General features: G+C 38.4%; 1 protein-coding gene across 4 annotated transcripts in view; it reads left to right on the top strand.

Annotated features, from left to right (window-relative positions):
- Positions 1 to 14,515, top strand: part of NEK10 (NIMA related kinase 10) — a 263,478-nt gene that overhangs the window by 185,042 nt on the left and 63,921 nt on the right. For all 4 annotated transcript variants that reach the window (XM_025376245.1, XM_025376248.1, XM_025376247.1 and 1 more), the window contains 2 exons: positions 13,935 to 14,118; positions 14,215 to 14,301. In XM_025376245.1, coding sequence (XP_025232030.1) covers positions 13,935 to 14,118; positions 14,215 to 14,301 — 271 coding nt within the window. The remainder of the gene's footprint in view (positions 1 to 13,934; positions 14,119 to 14,214; positions 14,302 to 14,515) is intronic.

The raw sequence follows: 14,515 nt of genomic DNA, 5'->3' as shown, positions 1-14,515 counted from the left end.
ATGGCCAAGTGAACTCACCTGCCAGCCCCAGAGCTGTCTTCTACATTGGCACAAGACACATGGGTGCTTTGGATTCCCATCCACACCACACACAGCCCATGGGGAACTCACTGGCACTAGGCGACCCTATCTCAGCCCCATCAGCTCCAGTGCCTTCTTCATCCTTTTCTGTTCTTCTTTCCCAGATGCCTACGACTCAATTATTCATTCAACAAGTATTTACTGAGTGCCTAATAGGTGTCAGGCACTATGTGTACAAAGTATACCAGAGTGAGCAAAACAGACAAGGACTTTACTCTCATGGACCTTATGTATATAGTGTTATGATGATCATGAAGCTTCTTGGAAGCTCTCAGTCTTTTCTGTCTGCACCCCAGCTTCCCCCTCAAACCATCTGTGTATCTCCATCAACATCCCAACTCTAAGCCCAAGGTTCACATTTGCTGGAGTGGATGTGAGAAGGAAAAACAAGGAGGCTTGCACTTGCTCTTTCATTTTCTCTTCCTTCTGGCAGGCTCTTATTTTGAGCTCCAGAAGAAATTTCCAGTTCCCAGCTTTCTGCCAGAAGCTACCCTTGCATCTATTACATCCTTCTTTTTCTCCAGGTATTTTTTTCCCCTATCTTCTCCTGGGTCTATAAATCTCAGCCTCATAAACTGGTCTTAATAGTAGAAGAAAAGAGCTCTGGAGAAGTGCACAAAATTTTCTGCAGAGGCAAGATATGTTGGGATGTGTTTCACAACATAATTTCCACACCCATTTGCTGGAGAGCACCAAAGCTGCCTGTCTGATCTCAGTCTCTCCGTGTGCCAGACCTGTATTTTGAACCCAACATTTACCTGCATGTCTAACAGGTACTTACGCTCGGCAAGTCCACAGTGAATGGATTCTCCTCCCTTGATCGGTCATGTTCTTTCTCTTCATATCACCTTAATTGTAATCTTGACATCTTCAATTCACTCTCTCTGAAATCCTTTATTCATTTTGTTAGCAAGCTCTACTAATTCTGTCTTTGAAATGTCTGATAAATCCATCTTATCCTTTCAGTTCTCATTCTCATTATCTTGCATTGGATCATTGCAAGATCCAACTTTCTTGTCTCTAGTTTTTTCCTTACCTCTAACAAGTGATTCAGTCAGTATATCACCTCTGCACTGTCCACTAGGGGCCATTAAGAAATATGTGTACTGGGGGTGGGGTGGTACAATTGTTGTTTATCACTGTTAGCAGCCAGGGATGCTGGTATGTCATACACATGACAGTCCTGCACAAATGTGTGAAACAGAACCAGCAGTAGATACATATTCAGATATTTATCGCAAGGAACTGGCTTACATGATTGTGGGGACTGATGAGGCAAGTGCAAAATCCACAGGGATGGTTGGCAGGAGGAGCAGGCTGGAAATCGTGGTCATGGGCTGAAGCTGTTGTCCACAGGCTGAATCCCTTCCTCATCTCAGAGATGCCTCAGCTCCACTTTGGAGACCTGCCACCTGATTAAATCAGTTCCATCCAGATTATCGCGGATCATCTCCCTCCCTTAACCATCCTCTACATTCCTACCCAAACTATTTTCCAAAAAAACACATCCGATCTTGGTAAATCGTTTCATGCTTATGACAATAAGTAAATGCTCATGTAAAGAGTCCTAGAAATTTTCTCTAAGCTTTTGGTGGATCTAAAAAAAGATTCCTATGATAATTTGATATTGCCAGAGAGTCAAAATACGGCAGACATAAGTGTCATCTTCAATTCTATCTACTTTGGAGGACCAGGCTGGTAGAGCAATTATTAGCACAGTTTATTTTTTAAATTCACAAACCATTCATAACTGCACTTCTTTGTTACAAAATTCTTATTGTAGTTTTCTGATATAATCTATGATTTTTAGCAGACATTGACAGATACTGATATTTTTCATAAATTCTCAGATGTCTTTAAAGTTAAGCATATAAGAATTGAGCAGATATGTAAGCATTTAGATTCTCATCTTTTAATACAAATAAAAAATGTGCTATTTATTTATCTGGGTTGCTTTATTTTTATTGTACCATATGTCATTTACAATTGCTGAGCACACCACTAAAGGCATGTGTCTGCAATCCTCTGCTAGGAGATTAAATTAAGCCATGTAGAAAATGATGTGTTTTTAAAGGACAATATTTTTGTGAACATCTTTGCTTTTATTGTCTGGTTAATTGTTGACTGAATTTCCCCCAAGGCTGTGAAAATGCTGCAAGTAATGATGTAGGAAGAGAAATATCAGGAAAAATCATGACTTGATTTGGAAATGTTCTATGCTTATTATGTTATATGAAAATAAAGCAATGCCTTATAGGCTTCCTCACAAATACAGACACAATTCTCACATCCACATTACAATTCTCTTTTTTATTGACATATAATTTACATGTAGTAAAATGTACACATCTTTAAGTGCCTAGTTCAATGGCTTTTGGCACATGTATAACTTCCACCCCAAAAAAGAGTCAGAACATTTATCTCACCTCAGAATATTCCCTTAAGCCTCTTTCTGTACAGTTCTCTGCCCCAGCAGGAAGACTGGTGATTACTGTCACTATAAATTACTTTTGCCTGTTGTTGGACTTCATTTAAATCAAACACATGTGCTCTTTAGTGGCTGGCTTTTTTTCCATGACAAAATATCTATGAGATTCACCCATGTGGTATGTATTAGTAATTTGTTCATATTGCTAGGCAGTGTTAAATTATATGACTACACCATAATTTGTTTATCTATCCTCCTGTGATGAACACTTATGTTTTCTCCAGATTTGGAGTTTCATAAGACTGTTGAAAACATATTTACAAAAAGACCTGTACGAAAATGTTTATAACTTTTTTCTCTGAAAGACCTAGAAATAGAATTTCAGGGTTATAGGTAGCTGTATGTTTAACTGTTAAAGAAAGTACCAAATAGTTCTTCAAAATTGTACTCTTTAACACTTTCGGAAGCAGTATATGAGAGTTCCAGGCGTTCTACATCCTTGCCAATATTTGGTACTGTCAGTCTTTTCAATTTTAGCCTTTGCGGTGTAATGATACTTCTTTCTGGTTTTAGTTTGCATTTTCCTGATGATCAATGATGTTGAGCACATTTATGTTTGATTTTTAGCTATTTATACATCTTTGTGTGTGTGTATGTGTTAAATATCTGTTCAAGTATTTTGCCTGTGATTTTATTGGATTACTTGTCTGTTTTTGTTGATTTGTAGGAGTTCTTTATATATGCCAGATAATGAGCCTATTGTCAAACGTATGTATTGCAAACATTTTGTATAGTCTATGGCTTGCCTGTTTTTTTTTTTATTAATGGAATTTTTTGGTTGAACAGAAAATTTTTATTTTGATAAAGACTTATTCATGTAATTGTCTGTGGTGGCCAGTGCTTTTTGTCTCTTTTTGATGAAATTGTTGCCTACCCCAAAGTTGCAAAAATAGGATTGTTTATATTTTTGTAAATGTTTTAGACCCATGATCCCATTTGTTTTAATTTTATGTATAGAATAGTGAGGAGATTGACTTTTTTGGTGTACATTTCGGTATCCAGTTTTTCCAGCATCACTTATTTAAATGTGTGGTCTTTTACCATTGATTTTGCTAAGCATCTTTATTGAAAATTGCCTGGCAATATATATGTAGATCTATTTACCTTTTCCTTTTTTTGTTTATAGATTTTTTAAATTTTAAAGTTTTAGTTATTATGGATACATAATAGTTGTACATATTTATGATGTACGTGTGAAATTTTGATACAAGTATAAAATGTTTAACGATCAAATCAGGGGAATTGGGGTATCAACTACCTCCAACATTTATCATTTCTTTGTGTTAGAAACATTCCAATTGCATTCATTTAGTTATTTTAAAATATACAATAAATTATCGTTAGCTATAGCCACCCTATTTTGCTACCAAACACTAAATCTTATTCCTTTTATCTTACTGTATTTTTGTACGCAACCGTTCCTTTTTCATCCCCCCTCTCCTCTCCTCTTCCCAACCTGTGATAATCATTATTCCACTCTCTATCTCCATAAACTCGATATTTTTTAGCTCCCACGTATAAGTAGGAACATTTTGTATTTCTTTTTCTGTGCCTGGCTTATTTCATTTAACATAATGTCCTTCAGTTCCATCCATGTTGTTGAAAATGAGTTCATTCTTTTTTATGACTGAAAAATTTCCCATTTCTTTATCAATTCATTTGTTGATGGGTACTTAGGTTGATTCCAAATCTTGGCCATTGTAAATAGTGCTATAATAAAAATGAGCATGCAGATATCTCTTCAACATACTGATTTATTTTCTTGTGGATTTATTTTTTTGTGGATAAATACCTAGCAGTGAGATTGCTGGATCATATGGTATTTCTATTTTTAGTTTTTAAAGGAATCTCCCTACTATTCATTATAGTGGCTGTACTAATTTACATTCCAATCAACAGTGTGCAAGCGTTTTCCTTTCTTGCAGATCTATTTCTGAACTCTATTCTGTTCCATGGATTATATGTCTCTTCTTAGACCAATACCACACTATTTTGATTATTGTAGCTTTTAAAAAATGTTTTATTTTAATTTTAATTGGCAAAAAATTACATATATTGTATACAACATGATGTTTTGAATATATATACATGTGGACTGGCTCAACTGAGTTAATTAACATATGCATTACCACACATAGTATCATTTTTGTGGTGAGAATACCTAAAATCCAGTCTCAGTATTTTTCAAGAATACAATATATTGTTATTAAGCATAGTCATCTTGCTGTACAATAGATCTCTTGAACTTATCCTCCTATGTAACTGAGACTCTGTATCTTTTGATACTGTAGCTTTTTAATAAGTCTCAAAACAAGCCCTGTAAGTCCTCCAACTTTGTTGTTCTTTGTCAAATTTGATTTGGGTATTCTAGGTCTGTTGTATTTCCTTATTAATTTTAGAATAAGTTTGTCAATTTCTTCAAAAAATCATACCTACAATTTTTATTTTTACCCTTTGTTTTAACATGGAGAATCTTGGCAACATTTTTAAAAAATCAGTCTTTTATTTTACTTATTCAACAAAATTTATTAAGCATTTATTCTTTCCTGGGACCTATTCTAGTATTCTCCTAGCCACAGACTCCCTCCTTCATGGTGAGGGAAGACAAATAATAGATAAATAAAACTATATTTAAGTGCCATGAACAAAAATAAAAGAAGGCAAAGTAATAAAAAGTGATTGTAGACACAGGGAGACAGGCTTTTTAAAAATTATTATTATACTTTAAGTTCTAGGGTACATGTGTACAATGTGCAGGTTTGTTACATGTGTATACATGTGCCGTGTTGGTGTGCTGCACCCATTAACTCATCATTTACATTAGGTACATCTCCTAATTCTATACCTCCCCGGTCCCCCCACACCAAGACAGGCCCTGGTGTGTGATGTTCCCCTTCCTGTGTCCAAGTGTTCTCATTGTTCAATTCCCACATATGAGTGAGAACATGCGGTGTTTGGTTTTCTGTCCTTGCAATAGTTTGCTGAGAATGATCGTTTCCAGCTTCATCCATGTCCTACAAAGGACATGAACTCATCCTTTTTTATGGCTGCATAGTATTCCATGGTGTATATGAGCCACATTTTCTTAATCCAGTCTATGATTGATGGGCATTTGGGTTGGTTCCAAGTCTTTGCTATTGTGAATAGTGCCACAATAAACATATGTTTGCATGTGTCTTTATAGCAGCATGATTTATAATCCTTTGGGTATATACCCAGTAGTGGGACGGCTGGGTCAAATGGTATTTCTAGTTCTAGATCCTTGAGGAATCGCCACACTGTCTTCCACAATGGTTGAACTAGTTTACAGTCCCACCAGCAGTGTAAAAGTGTTCCTATTTCTCCACATCCTCTCCAGCACCTGTTGTTTCCTGACTTTTTAATGATCGCCATGCTAACTGGTGTGAGATGGTCTCTCATTGTGGTTTTGATTTGCATTTCTCTGATGGCGAGTGATGATGAGCATTTTTTCATGTGTCTGTTGGCTGCATAAATGTCTTCTTTTGAGAAGTGTCTGTTCATATCCTTTGCCCACTTTTTGATGGGGTTGTTTTTTTCTTGTAAATTTGTTTGAGTTCTTTGTAGGTTCTGGATATTAGCCCTTTGTTAGATGAGTAGATTGCAAAATTTTTCTCCCATTCTGTAGGTTGCCTGTTCACTCTAGTGGTAGTTTCTTTCGCTGTGCAGAAGCTCTTTAATAGTGATGTCAGTGAAGGGCTTTATAATTACATGACATTTGGGCAGGGATCTGAATACAGTTGACCTTTAAACAGCGTGGGTTTGAACTGCATGAATCCACTTATACATGAATTTTCTTCTGCCTTTGCCACTCCTGAGACAGCAAAACCAACCCCTCCTTTTCCTTTTCCTTGTCTTCAGCCTACTCAATGTGAAGATGACAAAGATGAAGACCTTTATGATGATCCACTTCCACTTAATGAATAGTAAATATAGTTTCTCTTCTTTGTGATTTTCTTAATAACAAACTGGGGAAAAGAAAATGTTATTGAGAGGCTGGATGTGGTGGCTTACGCCTATAATCCCAGCACTTTGGGAGGCCGAGGCGGACGGATCATGAGGTTAGGAGATCGAGACCATCCTGGCTAACACGATGAAACCCTGTCTCTACTAAAAAATAAAATAAAATAAAAAAATAAAAAATTAGCCGGGCGTTATGGTGGGCACCTGTAGTTCCAGCTGCTCGGGAGGCTGAGGCCAGAGAATGGCATGAATCTGGGAGGCGGAGCTTGCAGTGAGTCGAGTTTGTGCCACTGCACTCCAGCCTGGGCGACAGAGCAAGACTCTGTCTCAAAAAAAAAAAAAAAAAAAGTTAATAAGAAAATCACAACAAAGAGAAACTATATTTACCATATGACATACCAATTGTATTAACTGTTTGTTATCGGTAATGCTTCTAGTCAGCAGTTTTTGGAAAGTTAAAAGTTAAACATAGATTTTTGACTGTATGGGGGATTGGTGTCCCTCACCCCTATGTTGTTCAAGGGTCAACTGTACATTAAAGGGATGAGCTCTGCAAATATCTGAAGGCACAACATTGGTAGCAGAAAGAGCAGCATGCCCAAAGATCCTGAGGTGGGAGTGAGCCTGCCAAGCTCAGGGAACAGCAAGGAGGCCTGTGTATCCAGAGTGCAGTGAAGCAGGGAGAGACAGTTGGAGATGCAAGTGCTATATTCCCTGGCATGCACCTGAGTGATGTGAGTTCTGAGCAAGCCAAGCGGGCACCACTAGGCTTTAAAATGATATAGCTGGCTGCTGAGTGGGAACAAACCACTGAGAGCCAAGAATGAAGCACTTTGGGAGGCGGGCGGATCATGAGGTCGGGAGATTGAGACCATCCTGGCTAACACGGTGAAAACCTGTCTCTACTAAAAATACAAAAAATTAGCTGGGCGTGGTGGCGGGCGCCTGTAGTCCCAGCTACTTGGGAGGCTGAGGCAGGAGAATGGCGTGAACCTGGGAGGCGGAGCTTGCAGTGAGCGGAGATGGCGCCACTGCACTCCAGCCTGGGCGACAGAGTGAGACTCCGTTTCAAAAATAAATAAATAAATAAAAGAGATTGCAGTGGGCCAAGCAAAAGACAATGAAGACAACGTTGACTCCTTTTCTTGACTTTTAATTCTTTTCTCTACTGGCAATTAATCAGTTTGGAATTTTGACAACGTGCAAAATGTGCAGTTTAACAAGAACTAGACCTTTTCTTATGTAGCGGTTAAAAATGAAACAGTCAATGAGGTTCTAATTTGTGCATTTCATTCCTGTTGATAACCACTAATGTCCATACTCTTTAATTCCTTAAGCATTGGTAAATTTCAATGACCTTTTTTTTTTTTTTGAGAAACAAAACATTTCTTAAAACCCACCCACTTGATTGCTCTCTGTACATTGTTTCTCCTCTTCCCCTTCCCTTTCCCCTTCCCCTTCCCTTCCCTTCCCTTCTTTCTTTCTTTTCTTTTCTTTTTTTCTTTTTTTTTTTTGAGAGACAGTCTCACTGTGTCACCCAGGATGGAGTGATCTTGGCTCACTGCAACCTCCACCTCCCAGGTTCAAGCAGTTCTCCTGCTTCAGCCTCCTGAATAGCTGAGATTACAGGCACCCACCACCATGCCTGTCTAATTTTTATATTTTTAGTAGAGACTGGTTTCACCATTTGGCCAGGCTGGTCTCAAACTCCTGACCTCAAATAATCGGTCCACTTTTGGCCTCCCAAAGTGCTGGGATTACAGGCATGAGCCACCATGCCTGGCCCATTGTTTCTTTCTTTTTTTCTTTTTTCTTTTTGTGAGAAGGAGTCTCACTCTGTCGCCCAGGCTGGAGTGCGGTGGCGCGATCTCAGCTCACTGCAAGCTCCACCTCCCGGGTTCACGCCCTTCTCCTGCCTCAGCCTCCCGAATAGCTGGGACTACAGGCGCCCGCCACCACGCCCGGCTAATTTTTTTGTGTTTTTAGTAGAGATGGGGTTTCACCGTGTTAGCCAGGATAGTCTCAATCTCCTGACCTCGTGATCCACCCGCCTCGGCCTCCCGAAGTTCGAGATTGTAGGCGTGATGAGCCACTGCGCCTGGCCTTTTTTTTTTTCTTCTTGAGACACAGTCTTGCTCAATAAGGCTGGAATGCAGTAGTATGATCTCAGCTCACTGCAACCTCCGCCTTCCAGGTTTAAGCAATTCTCATGCCTCAGCCTCCCGAGTACCTGAGATTACAGGTGCCTGCCACCATGTCTGGCACATTTTTGCATTTTTAGTAGAGACTAGGTTTCACCTTGTTGGCCAGACTGGTCTCAAACTCCTGACCTCAAATGATCTGTCTGCCTCAGCCTCCTGAAGTGCTAGGGTTACAAGTGTGAACCACCACTCCCAGCCCCCACTGTTTCTTTTAAATGTTAAGTAGAATTACCTGATTCTGGCCTCGTTTGTAATGCTTTTGAATATATTCGTATATACATTTAGTTCTATTGGCATGTCAGTCTGCCGTCTTGGAAAAACATGGTGGTCAGTATTGTTGTGATGGACCAGATCTTCTGTATTCTTAACATACGATAATTTCAGATTATGACATTGCTTTTCTTCTCCTCTTTGTTAGTATTATTCCTTGTAGAAAACCTGTATTTGAGTTAAAAGTGATAGAAAATCCTTTCATTTCTGATATGGTACTAGGTTAGTTATGGGAAAACAGTGAAACATTTTTAGCCATTTGATACTGGATTTTTAGAATGAATTGTAATGACCAATTTATTCCCTAATTTATTTAATTAATTAATTTAATTCCCTAATTCATTAATATGTAATAGTGCTTTTAAGAAGTTCTAATTAAGATAGTATCATAATAATGAGATAATTATGTCATGACAGTAACATTTTTAGCTTTGTATAAATATTTAAGAAGTCCAAAATAAATAAGATCCAACCTAAAAAGAATATTTTCTTTATTATATAATCCATATAAGTCAGTTATTTTTAGGGTCCCAAAACACCAGTTTTTCTGGTTTAACTATTGCTCTCTTAACTGTATATGGAGAATGGGGGAAGGGAAATTCTTCAAGATTCCTTGATGAAAATAGACGATGTTATCATCGAAACCATTTTGGGAAAGCTGGACACAGTGCTCTGCCTCTATATTTCCAGCTACTCCGAAGACCCAGGCAGGATGATCCCTTAAACCCAGAAGTTCGAGACCAGCCTGGGCAACACAATGAGACCTTATTTCTAAAAAATAAACAAAACTAACTTTCAGGATCAAAGATTGAAAGATTTCCCTCTACCACTGAGTTGGGAGTGGAGACCAGGCTTATTTTATCAGCCCACCTCTCTGATGTGGCAAAGCCAAGTCTTCCATAGGGAGGCCTGGAGAAAAGGTTCCTATCTCACCACTAAAGTGAACATTTCACTCAGCTGTGGTCTAGTCCACAAGGTTCCTTAATCATCTGACCACGCTGGCTGATTTTTAAAAATATACCTTAAAATGTAGGGACTGAGTTTATTTACAATAGTAGGCAGTCAATGGCCTGTCTCCTAGTTTGAATTTTCTTTGTGCAATCATCCATGAAAAGCATAGAAGGCGGTGTGCCACTGATAAAAGATCACCTCAGCTGGATGAATTTCAAGCACCTGGTAGCACTAAATGGAGATATTTAAGGGTACAGTTTATTAACAAAACTGGGTAAAAATATACCTAATAGAATATGAACATTTCAGAACACAAAGAAATAGTGCGTTTTTTAGTTCTAAAGTAAAGCATCTATAGGATGTAACTGGTGTTATCCTTTACATTTATTTCTTGATTTTCTTTCTCTCTCTCCTTCTAAAACTAACATTCTGGCAATTTTAAAAATTGCACTGATTTTAATAAAATAGATGCCCTTAATTTTCCTACTGTAGCAGTTAATTTGGGTAATGTCAGTCTGTTACTGTTCGAATTGCTATTCCACTGAAAATGTATTATGATCTGCTGCACACATAAAAATATTACATTATAATGCGCAAAATCGAGCTAAACATAATTGTGCCTATACTAGCGTGGTGACAGGAAGCATCTTCTGTAATGGTGCTGATTTCCATATCAGTGATAATTTTATTGTCTGATTTGCATTGTATTCTCCTTGCTGCCGTATTGATATCCAGAATGTGTCTATCCATTCCTAGGACAGATGCATGCAGATGCCAAAAATATCTAGTTAACTCCCTCTCCTACTCCTTGAAAAATCTTAGTAATTAGAAAGTGAAAAAGATGATAGCAGCCAAATTCTGTCCCCAAAAGCTTTATCTTTTTTCTTGCCTAAATCCCTTTAATAGCTTAATGTACTTGCTGGATGTTTCTTCTGAGGACAACTTAATGGCTCAACTATTTATTGAGCCTTTGCAATGTGTAAGGCATTGTGCAAAGCACTAAAGGATGTAAAAGGGACTAAAGTGCCCCTAGTTCTTCAAGGAACAATTTTATAAAGAGATGGATACTCAAATACTCACAATGAAAAACTCCAGAAATCATAGTAGGGAAAATGTGTGGCATATGGTTTATGGCAAGGTCAAAAATTATATCAATTTTTTTGAAGAAAAAACTGCTGCAAGGGATTGTTATAGAAAAATAATTTATTTTTATTTTTATTTTTTTTGAGACGGAGTCTTTATCTGTCACCCAGGCGGGAGTGCAGTGGCACAATCTCGGCTCACTGCAAGCTCCGCCTCCTGGGTTCACTCCATTCTCCTGCTTCAGCCTCCCGAGTAGCTGGGACTACAGGTGCCCACCACCATGCCCGGCTAACTTTTTTTGTATTTTTTAGTGGAGACAGGGTTTCACCACGTTAGCCAGGATAGTCTTGATCTCCTGACCTCGTCATCTGTCTGCCTGGGCCTCCCAAAGTACTGGGATTACAAGCATGAGCGACCACGCCCTGTCTAGAAATACAAATTTTAAATCAAAACTATCCATTCTATATTATCATATTTTTATGCATACAGAGTCTGAAAAAGCATCTCTCTCAGACTGTAAATTTCCCTTTATCAGAATTTATGCAAACAGTCTATTACCCATGGATGAAATTTTGGCAGTTACAAGTGACTATTGATTTATGACCCGACTGGTTCTTGGGTTTTGGTTGCAAGTCCAGCCTCCTTAAGTCTCAAATTGCCTTTTTCAGCGGGGACTCCAGCTTCTCCTGACTCTTCATATGTTCAAAGAAAAATGTTTTCCTCTGATGTTTTATCCATGACTGTTCTTAAGAGAAATGAAGCCTTTGTTAAAGTTTTGCTAGTTTTAGAGATATTTGAATTCCAGTGTCTTAATTGCATTGACAGAATAAAAACTTTTCTCAATTCAAAAATTCTCCTTCATCTTTTTTAGCCTTGGTAACATTGACATATCTTGGGTGTAAAGCCCTTAAAAGGTTGCAGATGCCCATTGTGGTCTTCAGGATAGGGTAGAAGATGATTTACTTCAAATAAAAAAGGTCATAAAAAGGAAAAGGCCTTGAATTGGGTTTTTATTTCTATGCAAATTTCTAATGACTTCAGTGGAGGATAGTTAGAGGAAGAAGGGTTTTGTGGTTTGGGACCAAGAAAAGAGGAAGGCATGGAAGAAGTTGAGTTGGTTTTGCAATAAAGTTTTGAGCCTTAGAAAGAGCTCCTGGATTTGGTATCAGGGGTTGAGTGTGGCAGAGCTGAGGCTGGCCTTAAAGGCCCCATACTAGCCTTAGGCATTGGAAAAATTTCTGAGTAGCACATATCTTTTGCCGGAGAGTGGCCAAAGCATTTCCCATCTCAGGTTGTAAGTTAGCCAACCAGGGTGGACCTCAGAAGCAGAAATTAGCACCTCAAAGTCATAAAACCACATTTGAACATTTGATGTACTAATTATGGAAAATCAAAGTTAAAATACTCCTTCACCTGCAAATTAACTTCAAGAAAACAAGGAGCTTGGTGAAACTTTGAAGAATCACTGAAAAGAATCTCAGGGAAAAGAAAGTTTAAACAGCAATTGATCAGACAGTTTGCAATGCACAAATGTTTTTAATATTTTTAAAATCTTTTCATCTTACCTACAGAACATAAACATATGAAAGCTTTTAGAGGTTTACTTCTGACTCTAGTTATCCCTAAGAACTTAGGTTTACTTCATCTGCAAATTCTATTATTACGGAGTTTTTAGAAACCTGTGCCTTGAAGCTGTGTCATTTTAACTGTAGGAAAAAAATAAAAAGCACATACATCTGAAATAAAATAAGTCTGTCTCTCAAATGGGCATCACTGGGGCCTTTTAGTCAAGAAGTGCTAGGTAATTTGCGAGTAAATCATCTTGTACACAGTTCATAGAGGGAATTCTTTCCCCTTCAATAAATGCACCTTTTTCTTTCTTCTCACACTCTCTGCCTGTTATCCTTTCCTCCATCATGGCCTTTCTTTGTCTTTTTGTCTACCTGTTCTGTAGCTTTGCTTTGTCAGCGCTGTTTAGCCCCACAGCCTAAGAAGGCTCTTCACACTTGCTGCAAATAGTCCCACACAGTGAATGTCTTAGGTTTTAGAGTTGCTAGGGTAAAGAAACAAGTGGTATTTTTTACTGATTCATAGTCATTCCTTCCACACGGTCTTTTTGTTAGAAAAACGAAAACTTCCAGCATTAGTGGCATTAATTAATTAATTTATTTTTATTGACCCTTGAGACATAATTTTTGCATTTTCTAATACTATTATTGAGGGAAATGTGGAACTACACAACCAGATTGATGACTTTGTAGTGCTATCATAATGGAAATGCATCCATCTGTTTTGGAGGATTCAGGAGGATACTGTGGCTGGTTCTACAGGGAGTGTTCAAGCCAGGCAGTAATGTAGAGTCCCAAGTGGTTTGTAAGTTCTGTTCTCTGTAGCCCTTCTTTTTTTGGAAGACCTTGCCTCTCACTCTCCATGGCCTGGCTTTGTCTGCTACTAATTTTCCTGGAGTTTTGAAGAGAATAAGCCTTGCTTATTTGCTATGGTACTGGGAGGATTTGATAGCAAATATTTTTGAAAAAAACTTAAAGGAGAGAAATTTCTCCTAAATTGATATAGTCTATTTCTTAGAAGTAAATTTCCTCCCCCCACAACCCGCACTGGGTTGTATGGGCCTTTTCTACTGAGCCCTCTTGCCACCTCCCTCCTTTTTGATCCAATGTAGCTTATAGACTTGCATCTTTCTGTATTTATGGACTGAACAGATTGTGAAAGAGATGTGTAGGTGGAACTACTGATGCTTCTTCTGCATCAAACATTTATATCGATATTTGAAGCAGTTAATAGATGTTCTAACAAGATTTAGGTCCTATAGAAGGAAGGATGGAGAAAGAGGCTATGAAAAACTGAATTTCTCTTTCCAGGAGACCTTTGAGAAGGCAAGCTTGAGTAGCAGCAGCAGTGGGGCAGCCAGCCTGAAAAGTGAACTTTCAGAAAGTGCAGACCTGCCCCCCGAAGGCTTCCAGGCCTCCTATGGTAAAGACGAAGACAGGGCCTGTGACGAAATCCTGTCAGATGATAACTTCAACCTGGAAAATACTGAGAAAGGTACTGCTAGTGGCAGTGTGTAAGCATGAATGCATTCTGGACTCCTTCCTATTTCAAGACTCATTTGCGTTTTTATTGTTTTTAATTCATGTGCAGATATATATTCAGAGCTAGATGATGAATTGGACATTTCTGATAACTCCAGCAGCTCCAGTTCAAGCCCTCTGAAAGAATCTACATTCAGTAAGCTTTCTTTTATCAGTTTGCCATTTGCGGGATTCCAGAAGACAGTGATTTGGAAATCATACTTGAGTCAAGCAAATATCACCATATACGTAACCCAGTGGTTTGTTTTTCAGGTGCAATGCTAATTAGGACAGATGTGTCTGTCTCTCTGACAGAGCCCAAAGGTTAGCCAGCACAGTGGGTTTATATTTTCTCAGCTGTCAAATGAATA

Source organism: Theropithecus gelada, chromosome 2 (genome assembly GCF_003255815.1).
Source record: "Theropithecus gelada isolate Dixy chromosome 2, Tgel_1.0, whole genome shotgun sequence".
NCBI lineage: Eukaryota > Metazoa > Chordata > Mammalia > Primates > Cercopithecidae > Theropithecus > Theropithecus gelada.
This window is presented reverse-complemented; position numbering and strand designations above follow the sequence as displayed.